This window comes from Pezoporus occidentalis, unplaced genomic scaffold (assembly GCF_034315485.1).
Source record: "Pezoporus occidentalis ecotype Australia unplaced genomic scaffold, CSIRO_AGI_Poc_V1 ctg196, whole genome shotgun sequence".
In the NCBI taxonomy this organism is placed as follows: domain Eukaryota; kingdom Metazoa; phylum Chordata; class Aves; order Psittaciformes; family Psittacidae; genus Pezoporus; species Pezoporus occidentalis.
Window position 1 is genome coordinate 2,178,735 of NW_026913811.1, and position 21,602 is coordinate 2,200,336.

Below are 21,602 nucleotides of genomic sequence, written 5' to 3' on the forward strand. Positions count from 1 at the left end.
GAAAGAACCTAGTGATGAGTTGTTGTTACTATTCAGGCTTTACTCTGTTCAGGGATTCTACTAATACTTGTGCTAGTCAACTTCAAAAAAAGGTTAGCATATCCCTTCAAATATGGGATTCCCTCCAAGCTGTTCATAAAGTTCAATGAGAGTCTGTAAGAAGTACCCTCTGGTATATAAATTTCTGTTTTGTCCAGAGATGACATCCCTCACTGACTCCAAACTGCACAAGTAAGCAAGCTGGCTCGGTGTCTAAAGAAGACCACCAAGACCAAACTGTCAGCTTTCAGATCTCACAATTAAGACATGCCATGGTCTACATAACTCCAGACTCAGGTGAACTAAAACAGGTAAGTTCTATGTTATGCACAGAAGTATTTTGCAAATCAGCAGGTCACCAAGAGCAGTGGGTGCCAAGTCACCAGCATGTTCAAGTGCTTGGGGTACAGATCTCTGAAATATCGGGATCAGCACCATGCCCAAGTGTGACTGCTTCGAGGCATACCTCCCTTAGGACAAAGGCGACATTTGTATGGTGTGCTAACCCTCAGCCTTGGCCCAGCCCCGTTTCCAGGGGGACAGAGCAGCTCCTTTGCTAGACCCGCGGTAGTTGCAGTGCTGGTCTCCTCAGTCTAAAGCTACTCCGGGGGCCCAGGTGGGGTGTGAGCACGGGCAGCGGGCTACCTGGGCCGCTATGGTGACAGCGCCTGGGCGCCGAGTCTCAGAGACCGGCGGTGGTAACTGACTTCTCGGGGCTGAACCGCTGCAAGCAATGAGGGATCAGTCCGGGGGGGGGGCACTTGCCCTCCCGGGGATGGGGTCCATCGCTCTGCCGCCGCCTTACCGAGCTTTCCCGGCTCCCGGCGGCGGAGTGAGGTGAGGGAGCACACCCCGCCTCACACAACCGGCACAGGGGGCAGTCCCCGCCACCACGCCAGCAGGAGCCCAATGGGGCCCGTGCGGCGGGAGCCTCGCCTCGCCTCGCCTCGCCTCACTGTTCCGCCCACCCTCGCCTCTCCCGCTGGGGCCTGTCGCCTGCACGTGCCCTGCCCGCCGCAGCAGGGGTGGGCTGAGCCGGGCGGGCGGCTCCGGGCGGCGGGGCTGTAGCTGAGGCTCCCCAGCTGCCCTGCAGCTGCTTCAGCAGGAGCTGCTGCTGGCTTCCGCTGGCGGTAGCGCACCGCCCTACAGGAGGAGAGGGCAGGAGAAGCGCCAGCCCTTGTCGGCTTTCTCCGCAGACTTGGCACTGTGCCTGTCCGCTCCCCGCGTCCCGGCTCGTGTGCGAAGCCGCCTGGCTGTAGGGAAATGAGTGTCTGGGACGACCTTCATCCTCTCCTAGTGCTGCCCTCCTGGGTACCGGGCGCTGCCGCCGGAATTGTCTCCATGTACCTCATGCAGAGGGTCATCTTCCCCTACTTCTGGGCAGACCTGAGGTACTTGCTGAAAGTACTGATGTATGGGCTGAGAGTGGAGATGTACCGGCTGCAAGGGAGGATTTTCACCATCCTGGACAAGTTTGTGAAGCTGGCTGAGAAGCAGCCCCACAAGCCATTTCTCATCTATGAAGGGAAGGTGCACACCTACCGGGATGTAGACAGGAGAAGTAATAGGGTAGCGCAGGTCTTCCTACACCATGGGGCTCTGAAGAAGGGCGACACAGTGGCCTTGCTGATGGGCAACGAGCCAGACTTCATCCATGTGTGGTTTGGACTGGCCAAGCTGGGCTGCGTGGTGGCTTTTCTCAACTTCAATGTCCGATCCAGATCTCTTCTGCACTGTGTCAGTAGCTGCGAGCCCAAGATACTGATTGTGGGAGCAGGTACAGTATATGCTTGATTTGTGCATCCAGAGTTTAATGCCACATATCCCCTGAGACTGTCTCTCCAGCTTCTTTATTGAAAATCTGCTTTTAAGATTTTCACAGAATGAAAGAAACCTAGGGCTAGAAGGAGCTTCAAGAGGTCATAAATTGTAAGCCTGTAAGGCAGAATCAAATATACCCATACTTTGGGGATATCGGTTTAACATTTACTTTAAAATGATTGTTGCAAGAAAGTTTGCAACAGCTCAGTACAGCCTGTTCCAAGCAGTTAATTGCTTCAGTAGTTCCCTCATGTACCTCAGAAAAGATTTAAATGGTCTGTTAATTTCCCATTCCTTTTTAAAACATCAGTTTTAATCTTACTTAAGCTATAAATTTTGTTCTCCTGTACTACCTCCCCTCCTTTCTAGTGATCAAAACCACTCTGCAAAATCGAATATCTAAGCTTAGAATGTACAATCTCTGCTGCACAACTGTTCAGTCTTCTAGGAACTAAAATTGAGGATTTTTTTTTTACAGGTGTAGCACATAGGGAATTGATTTATAGTAACCAACTTACTCTTGGTGTTAGATTGTATAAGAAATTGAATAGGAAATAACAGTGTTACGTAAGTTTCCAAAGAGTACTACATTTTTACTGAGTTCTTCAGAAGAATTTAAAATCTTATGTAGGCATACTGTGCATTTTCTGTGCAAAGTAGGCTTCAATTGTGTATAAATTGAATGTATAAACTGAAGGCAGATCCAAAATCTAAACTTGCCTTAGTATTTATGCTGAAGTGCAAGTGAACCTGAAATGCTAAAAGATCACAGGGAACTTTGACATTTAGTTTGAGGACAGTATTTCAGGATATTAAATGGTAATGTTGTTTTATCTCTCTAAAATTATTATTTATAGTCTAACCTGCCTTACTCCATTTCACAAGTTCTTTCTTTTTTCCTATTACACAGGATGTAGGATTTTGCATCCATGACACCTAAATAGTGGAATTTACTCCCATTTGTTCTCTGCTGCTAAAAAATTGAGCTTTCAAAAACATACTTCGGATATTTCGCCTTGCATGTTTTGTAATTATAAATTTTGCCATTCTGATTCTATATGGTATGCTGTTTTAAGAATGCTTGGTAATTAAACCAAGAGAATGAAACAAAAGCCAACTTAAATATAATCCCAAAACACATGTCAACAGTGCTTCTGAACTGACAATTTTTAATTTTGCTTTCTTACTCGATAAAAAACACCCTAATTTAACACAGTGTCATGAATATGTGCTTTTGCATGTATAGATTGAAGAATGGAATTCAGAATTCAGTGAATTCTTGTCTGTGGGAGAACTTTGGATCAAAACTTTTATCTAAGAGTATCTTTATTGAAATGAGAGGTTAACTAATGAATGAAAAAGCCGTTAGTGAAGCGGAAATGGGATCTGTTTCTCCAGTCCTCACTGTTACCAGCAGCTAACAGTAAGAGTGACTGTGCTAACTAACTTTATGAGTCTGCTTCTGCTCACGAAAGAATAGCTATGTGCAGACAGGTAATACCAAAGGTATATCAATAAATTAGCCTCTGAGCTGGACTTTTGTATGTTGGTCTTACTAAGTTATTCGTGTGTTTCAGTCTCTGCATTACATCTGTCAGTCCCTTGAACCTGCAGGGCTCTGCACTATTCTTTTTTTGGGACTTACAGGCTCTTTTTTATCTCTGTCTGTGAAACAAGGTGAAGTTCTTCTATGTCCTTGGTTACTGGCCATGTCTTATGGAAAAGAAGCCTCTCTTAAGGAGTCCAGGTTTTGCAGCTGAAGGTTCATATACCATTTGGTGACTGTGAGGACTAACTCATACCACTCTTGAAACCAAAACATATTATGCATAATTATTGTACATGGCAATTTCTCCTTTATGTTTGTAAAAATCGCCGGACACTGTTTAACACTGAGGTTATACAGTTAGATAATTCTCAGAGGTCTGTAAACAGCTTTTCATCATGTGTTAGTGTGTGTTTCAAGGAATTATCCTTACCAGTAAGAATGACTTGAACTTTGCTGTTTTGCTTTTGTGGCACAGTTTTCCACAGGATTGTGCATAGCTTGAACATAGTAGATTTTTTTTACAAAATATTTACACTAAAAACAATCAACCTGTGGTCCATTATCTATCATTGTCATAGTCAGGCATCATGTTTGGCAGCTAAGATTGTTTTTTTAATCAGAGATTAGTATGTAATGGCATTATTTCTGGATAGTGGAAATTCTAGTTTAAAAAATATGTATAATTTTTACTGTCCACAAACAAACATGTGCTTGACTTAGCAATTCCATTTCTTTAACAGTTACAAAACAATCTTTTCAGTATTTTGGATGACCTTTGAACTTGTTCATATACTGCAGCACAGCAGAAATCATCCACTTAACATTTTGCCCATCGACTGTGCTCAGCAAGACCAAATTTGAAATTCTTGTCTGTAATGGCACATTAAATCAGGAACCTGTATTCAAATCCACTTAATATTAAGGTTTGTTTTGTTTCAAAGGGAACCTTGCACCTTCTGCTGATATCAGATCAGCAGAATATTTGTTCCCACAGATGATTGTTTATTATTAAACTTTCCTGCTCAGAACAGTGGTGCAGCCTTTCTCTGCGAGAGATGATTGCATCTTGGTACATGGCATTTTTCCAAATGCTTTTTTTTTTTTACAAATGTGATACCTCTATCCAAATGGGCTCAGTACTGTTTGTGGCTGCATTTTCTTCCACGCCTTGTTCAGTGTTTCATGCTGCCTCTTGCAAGATGACTTTAATTTGTGGAATTTGTACTTTCTAGTTCTCTTTTGTGCCTGCGTATTTTTCAGAGGTTGTGGTTTGGTAACCTGGTCCAATTAGTATCATCTTGTCTTTCCTTCAGCACTTGCAGTCAGACTTTCTTCAGACTTCTTACAATTTCCTGATATCTTGATTGCTTCTTCTAACTTTAGAGGAGTCTTCCAATAGTAATTTAGTTTTGGGGGTTTGGTTTTGACTTACATATTCTACAAACTTTCTTCAACTGACTGTTTCATTTTTAAGTCAAAAATATGCTATAAAACCATTAAAATTTCTCCTTGTTTCTTATGTGAAATGTCTGTCGCTAAAAGGCTGAATTTTTTCTATGATCACAGCAAAATAATTTAGTAATCTAGTAACTTGTTTTTTTTCTTTCTTATTCAACTGCAGGTTGTAAGGCAGATACAGATTCGCTCATTTACAGATATTTAGAGTTTGTGTTCCTGTCCAGTATTTCCACTAGCCTTTGTGCCAGAGGGAGCTTTTGCTTTATCTACTTTCATTTGCCTGCTATGTTCCCAGAGCAGTTACCTCTTGCTTTAATTTAATACTTTTATTCCCAGAAATACTGTCTACCACCACTCCCATTCTGGGGAATGTTGAAAGAGATTCAAAAATTGGAGTTTAAAACTGCATTTTAATAAAACAACCATTAACCAACATGTAAGTAAAGTAGGAACTTGGAGAAAAAAAGCAGCTGTATGCCCATCTATCAGGACCACACAGCAATCTGACCTTTTAAACGGTATTGGTCCTTAGCTACATATGTTACGAGATTATGCCACCTTTACTTGTTAAAAAAATGCTGGTTAAACAGTGGAATAAGATACTGCTTAAAATAAAGGCACCTTTTAAGGCAATGTGTCCTTTCTAGAGAATATTTATATTCATTGGAGTCTTGCTTGAACAAGGGATTACATTTTGTTTTTTGGACAGTAGCTGTGTAACGCAATACTACTAAACAGCACTTAAAATTCAGTGACCCACCGGAAGGTACAAATGGAATTTGCCAGTGCATTTATAGTGTTGCTACTTGGTAGAGTTCAGGTTTTAGTAGGACACCTCTGATTGTCATCATGACTTTTGATGTGAGGATTTAACTGTGAAATCACTATTATTTAACTGCATGGGATTGATTTACTGAAGTCTTGATAGCAAAGGCTATTCAGGAAGTGTACATGCTGCATGGACGTGTGGGCAGCCTGCTCTATGTGGGCCAGCTTGAGCAGAGATGTTGGACCAGGATGACCTCCAGAGGTGCCTTCCAAACACAGCTGTTCTGTGATTCTGAAATCCTGTGCAGAACTGCATCTGCCATTCCTGGGCAGGATTCTTTACTCTTGATGCACCAGCAGTGCTTTCTGCTACTTCTGAGTGCATTCTGAATTTCTTTCCATCTAAGCGCAGAATCAGGGTCTGTAACTGTCAGGAGTAAAGTTCAGACAGAAGATAACCTATATCCTGGAGAGAGTGAACAGTCCTTTTTGGTATGTGTGAATTAAGGTCACATGGTACTATATACAAATAGCAGTATTATCTCTTATGTCTTAGTAACAGAGAGAAAAATAATGAATTTTACCAAAACTATCTTTTGTTAACTGTTTGGAATAAAAAGCTATTTAGACTGAAACATTTAGGACAAAGAAACCATAGAAAACCTACAGAAGACGCTCTTACTTGCTGTCAGTCACCATGTCTTTTAGATCATTTGCTTTTACTGTCTCTGTCTGAGGTGGCCTTTAAATGGAAAACAGCGCTAACCGTGATTCCCAGGCTGGTTTCTGTTTTACTACCTTTACTGCCTTCAGTGACACTTCAAAATACAAACACTGATCCTGGGCCAAACCAGACTTTTAATTTCTGTTATTATTACTTAGTGAAAATAAGTGCTCTGTGTAAGGAGTCACTTGGGGCATCAAATACAAATAACAATTATTTTCTGAGGCTGATGTAGGGAAGAGTTTGGACTTGCCATGGCTTACTGAGCATATCACTCAGGGTACACATCAAAGCTATGTAAAAAAAAAATCATACAGTTTCCTTCCAAGTAACTTTCTGTTCAGTACAAGTTGATCTCATAATCTGATGTATTCCTTTCATCAGTGTAGGATTGTGTCCTTGCCAACAGGCTGCATTGTTTCTTTGCTGAAAAATAACATAAAAACCCTTTTGTGCAACTTGAAGCCTAGGACAGGAATTAAAGTGAAAACATATTTTCCTTGCTTTCTGAAAAGATGTGAGTTACATATCCATGTAACCAGTTTAATGGAAGTTACACGAACTTTTTTTGAACAATGAATTCTTTAAAAGCAACAGTGATAAAAAGGCAAGGAAAAAAAAAAGCGGAGGAACATATTTATCTTGACCAATGACAGGGGTTTTTTTGTTTGTTTGTTTTTCCCAGTAGAAAGTAAATAGCAAATGGTGAATATTCATATACAAACCATCTATGAATGCATGCAGATACACACAGAACTACTAACTGCATTGCCAAACTTTAGATAAGCAGTCATTTCTTCCAAAACAAATAAAGGCCTGAATATACTTTCAGACTGTAAAAAGTAAACAAGCATTTTAGAGAAACCATAAGATTAAATAGTTAAATTGCTTTACTGTAATTGCTTTCCTGTATGGTAAAGTACACATACCAGGTACCTCTAGACATAATCAAACTTTAGCTCCTCCAACAGGGCTGTTCTTTCCTGACACATGGACAAGATAATACGTAAAGACTAATAAGCCCTATACAACATCTGGCACAGAGGTTCTTTAGGGGGGGGACAAAACATTAGTTGGTTAATAACAGAATTATTCACTGGAAATATGTTAGTACAACTGAAAGTTACCTTTAAAGACCCCATGCTCCTTCCAGAAGTAATTTTCAGCTTCTGGCACTTTAAATATAGCTGTTTTAAATTACCTTTTCTTATTCAGAAAATCACTTCTTATTTCTGCTATTCTCTGCTATCTAACTAGAAATTTCTTTCAAGATAGCATATAATTACAAGCTGTTTACGTATTGTTCCAAGTACTAGATTCCTGAGCACAGATGAAAAACTCTTTTAGAATTAATTCATAGTTCAATTGTAGTCGAAAAATCAAGCAAGCCTCTGTGCAGCATCAAAAAACAAAGATTTTATGAGTGAATACTTACAGAAACAATAAACAACATGTTTGTTTTATTTGAAGCTAACTCTTAATTATTTAGAGTAAATATGTTTCATTCTACTAAAAGGGAGCTATGCCCTCCTGTCGTTCTTGAATCTTAAATTATTTTGTCTATAGAGTTGAAATCAGTGATTACTATCTTTCTTCCTTTGAAGGAAGGAAAGAAAAGGGGTGGGGGGAGAAAAAGTCTGTTCTTTTTGGCAGTTTTGCACTTCGTGTTACTCAAATAAGCAAAGAACTTGGTGCACATGTCATCTAGAAATTCTGAATGCCTTTTAGGATTTAAGAATATTTGTGAGTTTCTTCAGGTCATGCAGTCCTAAAAAAAATGTCATCTGTATACATGTTAAGAATTGGTAAGTAATTGTTGTGATTTAAACCCAGCCAGACAGCTCGTTCACTCACTTCCCCCCCCTTCTTGCCCTCCCCCTACTCCTGGAGGGACAGAGAGGAGAACTGAAAAGAATGCAACTCCCGTGGGTTGAGATAAGAACTGTTTAGTAACTAAGGTATAACACAAATCACTACTGCTACCACCCATAATAATAATGATAAAAGAAATAACAAGGGAAGAGAATACAACACCTCACCACCAGCTGACCAATAACTCACCCCCCCCAGCCTGACCAAGCACTGACCGATACCTCCTCCAACCCTGCAGTCCTAGCCCTTCTGGCTAACTCTCAGTTACATCCTGGGCATGATGTGCTGTGGTATGGAATGCCTCTTTGGTCAGTTTGGGTCAGGTGTCCTGTCTCTGCTTCCTGCTGGCTTTCCCTCCTCCCTGGCAGAGCATGAGGCTCACAAAGTCCTTGGCCAAACCAAAACATCATTTTTATCAGCTCTGTTCCCAGGCCAAAAGTCAAAACACTGCACTGCACCACCTGCCAAGAAGGAGAAAAATGACTGCTACTGCTGAACCCAGGACAGTAATACAGTTTCATTGCTTTCAAAAACGTAAAAAGCAAAACAATTTAGGGAAATGCAAGAAGGAGTGAATTTATCTATGTAAAACAAGGAAATGCTGCAACGATCACAGCTACAGCCACTTCTAACTTGTGTTTCTTTTGCTAGGTTCTCAGACTGAGTTTCACCTACAAAAATTATCATTTGTATATTTAGGAGATATATGTCTATACATGTGGGTAACAAGAAGACAAAAATGAAGAAGAAAGAAATAAGTATATAGTTATTCTGTCACATTTGATTGATTAACAGCTGGTTTTCACTAGAAACAATCCTGTTGTATTTTCATATTCATTACTTAAAAATTACACCCTAGTTTCATAATATGACAGCAAAACAGAATTATTATGCCAATGAACCTTGACTCTCAGTGCTTCAGGTTTCCTGCAGTTAACACTATTGTCCTTAACATTATTTTATGTTCACATTTTTCCCTTCTATTGCTATATTTAATGGAAGGGGTTGATAATCCAGTGATTTAAACGGAAGGATATCTGTCTTTTAGCTTTTCATATTTATTTGGGTGATTCCTTCCTGAAATCACTCTGCAATACAAGGAAGTTAGAACGCAAAAATTTTAATGTCATACTTCATCAGATCTATTTGCTAAGCATCCATAAAATATATAGGGCTTGTACTCTGTAGGGTTTAGGTTTGTAAGACGTATGTTTATTTGGCAGCAGTAGGCTGATCTCTGTTATAGTAATAGAGATTAGTATGTCATTCATTAAAATACATAAAGCAGTCTGTCATTAGGAAAGTAGTTTTCTGAAAGATTAAATATCTTCAGGTATTTTAATGTGAAATTTATGCAAGGGTTTTCTGCTGGTGGTATCCATATTTGCACTTGATGAGGATTTGAAGTACTGGCTCTGGCAACGCCTCATTATAAGGTTCTGTGTGAGTCATGTCAACTTTGTTTATTCTTCTCTAAAACCTGAGATAGTAACATAAATTTATACCCTCAGGGGTATTTGTAACATTAATTACATAGGCTGAGATCTAGCAAAGCACTTAAGTGTAAATGATTCTTTAAGTATATGGATAGTTCTATTGAAAGCAGTATTCCTGTTCTTGATACTGTTCCTGGATTAGTACTTCATTGCCAATGAAATGTTCTGAGAAAGTGATAGCTTGTAAAAATGCTTAGAAACATAAACATAAATACCAAATGTATTAGTTAAGGATTGGCCTCTATTTATATTTTTCCTTTTTGTTTAATCTGGGGCTCTGTCATGGTTTTCTTCCTGATAAGCCACCAACATAGACTTTAGTTATGCTGCTGTTTTTATTTTACAAAAGTGAGTTTGTATTTATCTTCCAGTAAAACCGAATAGAAAAAGGTCTTTTAGTGAAGGAACAGCTTTCAGTGAATGAATATGTGATAAAAAAATAAACATAAAACTGTCCGATACACCTAAAATCAAACTCATTAAGGTATCTAAAACACTCAAAGTACTACAAAAATAGCCGCATGGTTCTTCAGCAGTGTCTGAATAAGCCACAGGCCTGTATCATATTTCTATTCTGTGAAATTCAGGTTCCTACATACATGATAGTTTATGTGTTTTTAAATTAGTCACTTCTGTGCTTTGTTAAAAAATACCACTTGATGAGAGATTGCTGTTGAGGGCATTCATGGAAAGCTGTACTCCAATTACCAGCTATGTATGTATTTACCTTGCATCTTCAACAGATTCTTTCATTTTATTTGAAGTTGAAACTTAACTACACTTCATTCTGGTCTTAGCAATGACCAAGGATTACCCAAAATGAGGTGGGATGCAGCAGCTAGGAATAAAGGCTCACCATTTTGGCTTGAGGGCTAGTTGGCCATTAGACCTTGTGGGGTCAGCAGTATTTTTACCACATCATATCATGTTTTCAGTGACTTTTTGTTCTAGTTCATCATTACTTTACTTAATTTATTTATGCCCATGGAGGTGACTTTCATTCCTCTTTCTAATATAAAGAATAAAACTAACAAAACTTTTTGGGGGAAGAATATTTTATTTGATAGTTTTCTGAAGAGATGATGTAACTTTATATTATGTTAATTTTTAAGATTTGCTTGGGACACTGGAAGAAATTCTTCCTGACCTCCAAAAAGATATTAGTGTTTGGATAATGACGAAAGACTCCATTTTTTCAAGTGTGCATACCCTTTTAGACAAAATAGAGGCTGCATCTGAAGACCCTGTTCCAGTTAATCGACGCTCTGCCAACAACCTCAAGTCATCTGTTTTATACATATTCACTTCAGGAACAACAGGTACAAGAGTCTATATTTTTCTTCCGCTTTCCTCTAGAAACTTTAATTTTCCAAAACTCTTATCTTTTGGTTCATCTTTTCATAAGAGAATATCATGTTTCTCATTTAGAAACACTATAAGTATCTTTCTTGTGACTGTTTATATTCAGTGATGGGCTTTTCTTTTTTTTTTTTTTTCCTGCCACATTGTACAAATACTACCAGAAGCTTTACCTCTTGTTAGTTCACAGCTAAGGTGTACATAAAACATTTAGCATTTTTTGTGTGTTTGCAATTATAGTAAGTACTATTTTCTGATCACATACCACTGCCTAACTAATATAGCTAACATCATAACTAGAGCTTTAAAAACAATCTTCAAACAACCAAATAAACATTTGTTTTTTCTTCATTAAGTCAGATTCTATGCAGGTCACTTTAGAGGCAGAAGATAAGATTATTTAATTTATTTGCTTCATGTTCTGGGGAAAAACAGGAAATAAAAAAGTTTTGAACAAAAAAATTAGGGAGTTACAAATATTGTCAAGAAGTCAGGTATGCTTATAATACTACTAACATAAACATGGATGATCTTCTGGTTAAAAGTAAGGAGTTCTAGCTAAAAAATATGATAGAATTCTCCAGGTAGGACGATTTTGTTCTTATAGGTGCATTCAGAACATCTGTGTAAAGTCTGAAATTTTAGTTATGTAGAAATCAAATTACTTTTGAATGCTTATGTGTATTAAATTAATTTACACTGACCCACGTGACTAAAAGAGTAAGGTTTATTTATTCTGAATAATGTGGAATAACTAATTCTAATCCACAGTAACTGAGCATTTTCACGCTTCTAAATAAAGCAAGCGCAGTGTTGCTCCTAAAATCAATGACCAGAAAACTTAGTTAAAATAAGTAAGTATCTTGCAAAGTCTGTATTTAGCTGCCTGCAAAGGCAGAATTTAAAAAGTCAAGAATCTGTAGAGCATTTCTTTCTATAAGTGGTTCACCGGCAACATGGGTTTATTGCCTTTTCTCTTTGGTATGATGGGTTTTGAAATAGCTTTAAAGTGTAGCTACAATCTCCACAGATTACACTTCCAGTTAAGAGCTCCAGGTAAGTCTTCAGATGGATGGTGGCTGCACTATCATAGGTGAGAAAACTTTCTGAACCATTAATTTTTAAAAAAATTTTTAATGTTTTAAACAGTGAGAATTTAAGCATTTTGAGTTCTCACTGTTCATCATCAGGACTCAGCCTAAAATTTGTGTCTGTATGTGAGAACATATATGAAGCAAGAACACAATCCCTACTCAAAATAATGGGTACCAGATTAATAGCCCAAGAAGCCCTTGTGTGAGTCTGTGCTTTGCTGAACGGAAATTCTGTGCTGAACCTGAAGAAACTCGCTAAGAAGAACCTAACTGGAGTGGACTTTTTGCTGGATGTTTGTAGAGTTTTAGAACAAATAGGTAGACTTAGGTGTATGCATCTTAGATAAGCACCCACTATGTGATCTACTTTGTCTAGATCCCATACCTTTCTTAATTACATTACGATCAGTATGACTCTTGCCTAGAAGAGATCTAGTGTAATGCCTCTTTATGTTAAAGGAAGTCTGTATGTACAGTAAAAGCTTTTGGCCCTTGTTTGGCTCTGTACAGTTTGATAGCATGCTAACCATGGCATTTCTTCATTTTCCAGCTATCTGAATTGATTTGACATTAGATTAACTAACCAACATATGAGGTTACAAACTGGTTTATGTATCTTTATGTGTACAGAACATGCATGCAATACTGTATTAAACAGCCAGTTTTCTATTAGCGGCCATCTAAAGAGAGGGCTGAAAATTTGGTCAGGAATAAACAATTGATTCTTTTATATTTTACAGATCTTCCACGGGGAAAAAAAAAAAAGGGTTAGGCATGGATTTATGTTTTCATTACAGGTCTTCCAAAGGCTGCAGTCATAAGTCAGATGCAGGTTCTTAAAGGAGCTGCTGGACTGTGGGCTTTCGGTGCTACTGCAGATGACATCATTTATATTACTCTGCCTCTTTACCACAGCGCAGCATCTCTTCTTGGCATTGGTGGATGCATTGAGTTGGGTAGGGTTTGTTTTGCTTACTTGTATTCATACAGAATATGAATATTAAAAATATTACTAAAATGCATAAAACATACTTAGGTTCACTGCCATTTGGGAAACTAATGCTTTTCTAAAATCAAATTAATAATCTTTTTCAGAATAGCTTTATATTTCTGTATTTTGGGGGAAGATGGTTGTAACAGTGAAGGATCTCTTACAAGCGAACTTTGTGGTATGGGAGAAGAATTAGTTACAGTCATTTGTGTCACAGATGTTTTTACTCTCTTTTATATTTAGGTAAAAAAGACCTTAAGGACCTATGTAATACTTTGGCAGTGTGTATCCTGCAGTAGTGTGTACTGACTAAGCACTGGGTAGTGAAATAGAACTAAAATGTATTTTGATGAAAAAAAGACTTAACAAATGCATGTATAGTAAAAATTCAGCTTTGTCACATATTATTAGATGATAGATAATTTTTTCCAGTTAATTTGCATGAAGTTTTGGCACAGACAATAAAATACGTATTTTACTGAGGCACCGTAAGTGTCCTCAATGACTTTTTTCTAAAAGATTTATTTGGAATTTGATGGCAAGTATCTCATGTTTCCTGAAGCAGCATGGACAAGTCAGAGCATGGGAAAGATCATTTGGTTATGTGTTAATTCTGTCTGAATCTGCATTGATGAATACTTCTTTTGTTGAAAACTTAGTTTCTGTGATACCCAAATGATTTTCTAATTCAGATTGACTTTTCTGGATATTTTCAGTTAAATTCTTTTGAATAATGTAACAATACCAAAAAAGATAAGCTGTATTCTTGCTTTTAACCTTTTATCTATAGGTTTACTGTCTCACCAAGTAGGAGACTGGGTTCGTTCCCCTTCTTTGCCTACCAGATTTCAAGTTTTCTAATAAAAAGACCTTTAATACCAAATAGTTCTCTGAACGAGACTCTTCATTCCTCTTATGTTCTATTTTCTAGAAATAGTGGACATAGCTAGCTAAAGTGGCATATAGAGAAAAATGTTTTATTTCCTTTTCTGTTTCCATAAAGGTGCAACCTGTGTGTTGAAAAAGAAGTTTTCAGCTAGTCAGTTTTGGAGTGACTGCAAAAAGTACAATGTGACTATCATCCAGTATATTGGAGAACTGTGCCGTTACCTTTGTAGCCAGCCAATGGTAAGTGGAACCAAAGTGACAGTGATTTGTGAGTAAGAAATATGTACATTTATTGTTCTAAATGTGGTTATGTTAAAAGCCTGTCCTTCTGCTCTTTTTATTTATTTTTTTTTAATGTGGGGTTCTTCAAATATTTGGTGATCTGTAGACTGTAAAAAAAAAAAAAAAAGGCTTGAATCAGGAAGACGTTAGATGCTGTGGAGGGACTCTTCATTAGGGACTTTAGTGATAGGACAAAGGGTAATGGGTTAAAACTTAAACAGGGGAAGTTTAGATTGGATATAAGGAGGAAATTCTTTCCTGTTAGGGTGGTGAGGCACTGGAATGCGTTGCCCAGGGAGGTTGTGAATGCTCCATCCCTGGCAGTGTTCAAGACCAGGTTGGATGAGGCCTTGGGTGATATGGTTTAGTGTGAGGTGTCCCTGCCCATGGCAGGGGGGTTGGAACTAAATGATCTTAAGGTCCTTTCCAACCCTAACTATTCTATGATTCTGTGATTAAAAGAATTCAAGACTGAAAACAGGTGCATTATCATTTGGTGAAAAAATATTATTTCACAGAGTATCACAATTTAAGTTCAGAAAACCAGGATTGGTGTTCCATTTCTTTTCAGAGTTTTCAAGACTTTGTTTCTTGGCACATATGAGAGGTCTCAAGTTTTGTAGGTTATGTTTTTGCAGGAGCACAAGAAATAATCTGGAAACTGTGTTTGCAGTCTGTGTGATTAATTGTTCCCCTCTTCTGTCCTTTAACGATACAGTTAGAGGATGGCATTTTGTTTTACCCATTTTATCCTGTTCAGCATCTTAAAGCAACAATGATAGATTATTCTATTTATTGCTTTATGTGACTTATTATGTGATGATTTATTGCCTTATTGATTTATTTTTATAGTAGCTGGCATGTCTAAACTCTTTGCTTTTTGAGGCTCTGTAGATTTTTTGGTTTTGGTAGGGTTTTTGCTAGCTGGCTAAAGAGAAGAATAATGCTCCTTAACAAGAAAAATTAAATTATAAAATGAAGCAGTTTGATGGCTAGGTCCTTGAAGAAAAATAGTAAATATCTGTCATACTAAATCTGTAAGAGAAACATGTTCACAGAAATAAGTGGAAGGATTTAAGTATGTCAAATAATCCACTGTTATTTTTCAAGTAGACAAAATAATTTGCCAAATTGTTATCTCTCTTTAAGTTTCATTAACATATAAGAGCTATACATACTTGCAGCATGAGAAAAATAGGGCAAATACAAGTTTATAAGCTCTGTGAAGATATGTGGAAGGTATTCTCAAGGTTAGAGTACTGTAAAGGCCTTCTATAACTAGTTATAAAAAACTATAAAACTATAGCAATTAAGTGCTTCATTTGTTTCTTTAAACTCGAAATGAATGGTATATTTCTAATGGAGGCCACAGTGTGGCTTCTCACTTCATACATTTGAATAAAACTTTTGGCAATCTCTGTGGTAGCTTATAGATCTTCATTTAGCTTTCTGATTAGTTTTGCCTTGTTTGATCTTTTGCTTGCCACTCACATCTGCAGCAGTGTAAGCAGCGAGGAGAAGCAGACAGGCCAACCCAATATGGGTGATAAGCAACTTCTACTTTATTTGTGACGCAGTTCACACATATATAGGAGTGGTATTCAGCCACTCCTTGGCACAACAGTATTGGTTAGCCCCCCACAGCTTCCTCCACATTCTCCTCCCAGGTCCGGTCTCTGGCTACCTGTGGGGGCCACCCCCTGCCTTGCTTGCACAGTCCTCCAGAACTCTATGGTCCTGCTCTTAGAATCATTCTGCAACAATTCCCCCCTTTTTCTTTGTGCAAGCAAGGCATTATGGGTTATTCTGTTCACCTGTTTTATCACACAACTATAAACAAGTCTAATAGCTACGATGATTAACCTAATCAATGATACATAAGTGCAATACTTTTAAACAGTGTTTGACTCAACCTGTAATGCCCCGTGAAGACAACCATCTAGTTATTCTTAGGATATTGCTCATTTACTATTGCTGGGTAAGCTTAGCCAGGGTTCTCAGCTGTGCGTGCATCGAATTAGCATAATCAGAGAGACTCATACAACACATTCCACCAAACTCTTCACATCCATGTCCCTGTTCCAACAACAAAAGGTTCTGCAGTGTTGCATGTCTTACAGAGTCAACATTAAAACAAATCAGAAATTGCCTTCAATGTAGAATTGTCTGCTTAGCAACTCAGCAACCCAGTCTGCTTAGTTGAGCCAAGGCCCCGGCTGAAGCACAGTGATTTGGCATATTATGATTGGATACATGTTTTGAAGACCCTTAGTGACTAACATATAATTGGTTAAACATAGGTGTGAGAACTCAACCTTGAAAGCTTGCCAACAGTCCACAGTTCTCATTAACTTGGTGAATTCCAGCCTCTTATCTTGCTTGGTTAAGCTTCTTCGGGCCTCCCATGGCCTTGCTGTATCTTTCAGGACTATTCAGAGTTTATGTACCACTTATGCATTCTCCTGTGAGAACACTGTCTTCACATCTTCCCCCTTTATGTTTTGTATACGGTTTGGGTGGCCCTACTTGAGCAGGGGATCTGGGCTAGATTATATTTCCAACATATGCCAACTAGAGGCTGCCTGGGCCTGCCCCTTTTTTTTCTGCTGTATGGCTCTCTGATAACAGGCTGTATAGCTCTCTGATCCTTCACATCAAGGTCTGGCATGGCATGTGTCCCCACCGCTCCACGCCTGCTGGGTTGCAGCCAACAGCGGAGCTAAAGGTTCTTCTTGGTGGCAAACACAGAAGCCAGCCCAGTCTTGCCCTTGATTGCGGTAGCAGGCATTTGGTCAGCCTCAGTCCTTGCACTTTGTTGTCAATGCAGAGTTTCCCCTGCTTCATCCAGTAACAAGTCGCTACTACAGCAAGGCACACACAAATTTACATTAGCAGAGTAACTATTACAGGGTGCAGCAGCATGTTGAAGATGCTGATGGCAGTGAAGGACTAGCCAAAGAAATTTCTTGCCAGTGGAATTCTCCCCCCCTCTTAATTTGTTCCATCACCTGCTTTATAACACTACCATTGTATTAAAATTTTTCTAGCTTTTGCCTTAGCATTTTCTAGCAGCTACTGCAAATTTCCATACTCTAACATCTCTTTTACAAGTGACAAATCTATACAATAGAAGGTGTAGCTCCTCATTAGCAACTAGCTAGTAAATACAGGTGGTTTTATACACAAAATCACAACCTCTAATAATAGCTATTTTACAAGCACACGTATTCAGGATGTTACTTTTCAGTTGCCCCCAAGTGATGTTTTGCAGTTATTTGTTCTTCCTCTATCTCATTCTGCTTGGGGTAATCATGGTCAGCTCCTGTAGCTGAGGCATCAGGTTCCTCCATTCATCTGTCCAGCTCATGGCAAGGCTTGACAAACTTTGCAGGCAGTCACCATGGACCTGTAGGCAGGAGGACATAAATATACCCCCTCCCCCAGGTTATCAGTTCTTCAGTTCTTGAGAAGTAGACAGGTTAGACAGGTTAAGTGCAGCATCATTACTCTCTCTCCCCCTATTTTTTTTTTTTTTTTTTTTAGTCCCCGCAAAAGCCATCATTACTCCCACTACAGTCCCACGTACAGAACATGGCACAAGGACCCTGTGGAGACTAACAGCAAACCAGCTCCGAGAAGCATCATTGCAGTGCGAGGTGGCAGGCTCAACCTTAGCAGGTGTCCCCGCAGAGGCTCTGCCTCCCCCACATCGTATGAGGCTTGGGCTTTTTTACTGACCAAAATGCACACTCATTCCGACACAGGTGGCCAGCCTGTGCTGGAAGAAGTGGCCAGCAGTATCTACAGAGGTCTCCAAGGGTTGATAGAAACCTGGACATACTTATATTTACCAACTTCTAGTACATGAGTATCACAGAGAAACTGTATGGGCTCCCCCTGTCAATTGCAAGAAAAAATCGTAACATATACAGCTTGAGTATAAGAGGATTTTAACGCATACATGGTCACTGTTTGTCAGGCCTCCTTAACTATTTTGAGATCAAGAGCTTCCCACTCTTTAGCCCCCTGCTGTGTAGTAAGCACAGGATATGCAAAGATGCCCATTGCAGAAAATTCCCCAGTAATGATCGCATCCTTGGTTACCCATTGTTACAACTGAGCGTCTCCAGGGCCAGTAAGTCTGAGCAGACCGACCCGGGAGACGAAGAGTCAGGGTCTGGAAGCAGAGGATATAAATCTGGCTCGGATTCAGGGGATTCGGGGGCTGATCCTGCGCCGAACTCGGGGTCTCCGTTGCTCGCAGCTATGTCTTTCTTGTCAGATGTCTCCCATTCTGTATGTAGCCATCTGCAGACCTGGCTCCTCCGTAACCGAGCTAAAAATTTTTTCACTCTAGGGCATAGTGGGTTGCAGAGGCTCGCAGTTCCTTTAAATCTCCCGCTAGCGCATGATCCCTATTTTCTACTGCGTGCTTCAAAATGCAACCGCCCTCTTTCTTTCAGATTCCTCGACATTTATCATACGTATACCTTCTAATATACTTTCTCTGCCCTTTTCAAAGTCCCTACTTTTGGAACTGGGGTGGTGGGGGAGCAGGGGGTTACACCTCCTCCGCGGCACCTTCTGATGGAGGGGGAGAAAAGGAAGGGGGGGGGGTGGGGGGGGGTGGGAAACCCTGTGCTCCCGCGAGTTGGGGAAAACGAGTTGTAATCTTCCCCCGGTTTCAACCGACCGGGAACGTCTGTTCCTAGTTTCTCCGTTGCTACCGCGGCAGTTTTCTTTTCTGCCTTGTATCTTTTTATACAGTTCATTACTTCCCTCCGTGGTTTACCGAGTTTCTTTGCCTTTTTATAATCATTAAGCACTGAGTCAAATAGTTCATCACCAAACTTTCGCCACTCACTCTCCTCAAATATTGTATTAGGATCTGCAAAAAATCCCTTAGCCTTCCCTACAGCCAGTAGACCTGCTAGCTGCTTTAGAGTCTCAGGCTCAATTCACCGCTTTTATAAAAAGCACTGTAAGAAGTCCAGGGCTCAGTTCCCCGCTTTTATAAAAAGCACTGTAATAAGTCCAGGGCTACCTCTCGGTCCATTTTCATGGCCAGCCTTTTCCGGATCATCTTCTTCTGGGTCATCCTGTAACCTCGGTCTCCGGATCGGCCTCCCGACGCAGCAGTGTCTGGTTCGCCCCAGCGCCGGATTCCTTTCGGTTAGTCCAAGCACCCGGGTCCGTCACGCCACCGCAGCAGCATTGCCCGCGCTTCCCGGCCACTGCCGCCGGCGCCGCTCACTCGCCGTTCCGGGTCCCCGTCGACCGGGGCCCTATATCCGGGTCCCCGCTAGTCGGGGCCCTGTATCCCGGGTCCCCGCTAGTCGGGGCCCTGTAATCCGGGTCCCCAGCGACCAGAGCCCTGTAGTCCGCATCCCTGTTAGGGCGCCATTTGTAAGCTGCAAGGAGAAGCAGACAGGCCAACCCAATATGGGTGATAAGCAACTTCTACTTTATTTGTGACGCAGTTCACACATATATAGGAGTGGTATTCAGCCACTCCTTCTTGGCACAACAGTATTGGTTAGCCCCCCACAGCTTCCTCCACATTCTCCTCCCAGGTCCGGTCTCTGGCTACCTGTGGGGGCCACCCCCTGCCTTGCTTGCACAGTCCTCCAGAACTCTATGGTCCTGCTCTTAGAATCATTCTTCAACACAGCAGCTCTTGTGTCTTCTAAATGTCTTCAAAAGTAAAGACATTTTTGCAGTACAATGCATCAGAAACCTCTTCTGCATCCAGCTTGACTTAGTGATCTATTGTCTGGAAAGAACATTTCTTAGTAAACGAAGTTGTCTTTTTTCCTCATGTATGAGCACAAAGAACTAGCATTATATGATGTTCATAAATTTTGCTAGGCTCCTAAGTAAGAGAGTAATTCTCATGCCTTTCAAACTCTTTTTTTGCAGTCATTTGATCATATAAGTCTTTTGAAAATAAAAGAACCAGCATTGATAGCTAGTAGCCATCAGTAGCTATGAAATGGATTCTGCACTGAGAATATAACTAGTCTAGTGAAAGAGAATATTCAGCAGATTAATAACCTGATCTTGTTGGCTGACATTGCTCAAAGTCTCTTAACAGTGATCTATGAAATTTCAGAAGTACAGCATAGAATCATAGAATCATAGAATAGCTAGGGTTGGAAAGGACCTTAAGATCATCAAGTTCCAACCCCCTTGCCACGGGCAGGGACACCTCACACTAAACCATATCACCCAAGGCCTCATCCAACCTGGTCTTGAACACTGCCAGGGATGGAGCATTCACAGCCTCCCTGGTCAACCCATTCCAGTGCCTCACCACCCTAACAGGAAAGAATTTCCTCCTTATATCCAATCTAAACTTCCCCTGTTTAAGTTTTAACCCATTATCCCTTGTCCTATCACTACAGTCCCTAATGGAGAGACCCTCCCCAGCATCCGTGTAGGCCCCCTTCAGATACTGGAAGGCTGCTAGGAGGTCTCCACGCAGCCTTCTCCTCTCCAGCCTGAACAGCCCCAACTTTCTCAGCCTGTCTTTATACGGGAGGTGCTCCAGTCCCCTGATCATCCTCGTGGCCGATGTTAAACAAGACCGTTCCCAACACCGATCCCTGAGGGACACCACTCGTTACTGGTCTCCAGCTGGACATTGAGCCATTGACCACAACTCTTTTTGTGCGGCCATCCAGCCAGTTCTTTATCCACCGAGTGGTCCATCCATCAAATTGATGTCTCTCCAATTTAGAGACAAGGATGTCATGTGGGACAGTGTCAAACGCTTTACACAAGTCCAGGCAGATGACATCAACTGCTCTACCCCTGTCCATCAGTTCCGTAGCCCCATCATAGAAGGTCACCAAATTGGCCAGGCAGGATTTCCCCTTAGTGAAGCCATGCTGGCTGTCACCAAGCACCTTGTTGATTTTCATGTGCCTTAGCATGCCTTCCAGGAGAATCTGCTCCAAGATTTTGCCAGGCACAGAGGTGAGACTGACCGGTCTGTCAGAGCATAGCAGAGCTCCCTAAATGCTGTCTAAGGAAAGGTCTTGGAAATAATTCTCTACTAATCTGTGGATATACTTCCCATAGAAGGTTGCCACATATTTAAAATTTTAAAGTGTATAAAAATCTTTCTAATGCACTTGCAGATTTATTTCAAATTTGAAGCAGTAATCTATTTAAAGCATTGCATCCTGGAGCTTTTAGAAATATATGAATGGTAATGCAGCTTCTTTTTCCTTTTTTTCTGTAAAGGACAATTGAATCC

The 21,602-nt window shown here is 40.3% G+C and overlaps 1 protein-coding gene across 4 annotated transcripts in view; it reads left to right on the plus strand.

Annotated features, from left to right (window-relative positions):
- The first annotated feature begins 986 nt into the window (after positions 1 to 986).
- SLC27A6 (solute carrier family 27 member 6) overlaps positions 987 to 21,602 on the plus strand; it is a 43,954-nt gene continuing 23,338 nt past the window's right edge. For 2 of the 4 annotated variants that reach the window (XM_062617458.1, XM_062617460.1), the window contains exons 1-4: positions 987 to 1,816; positions 10,840 to 11,046; positions 12,978 to 13,136; positions 14,175 to 14,299. In XM_062617458.1, coding sequence (XP_062473442.1) covers positions 1,303 to 1,816; positions 10,840 to 11,046; positions 12,978 to 13,136; positions 14,175 to 14,299 — 1,005 coding nt within the window. In that variant the 5' untranslated portion in view covers positions 987 to 1,302. The remainder of the gene's footprint in view (positions 1,817 to 10,839; positions 11,047 to 12,977; positions 13,137 to 14,174; positions 14,300 to 21,602) is intronic. The other 2 variants (XM_062617457.1, XM_062617459.1) reach the window with 2 other exon arrangements.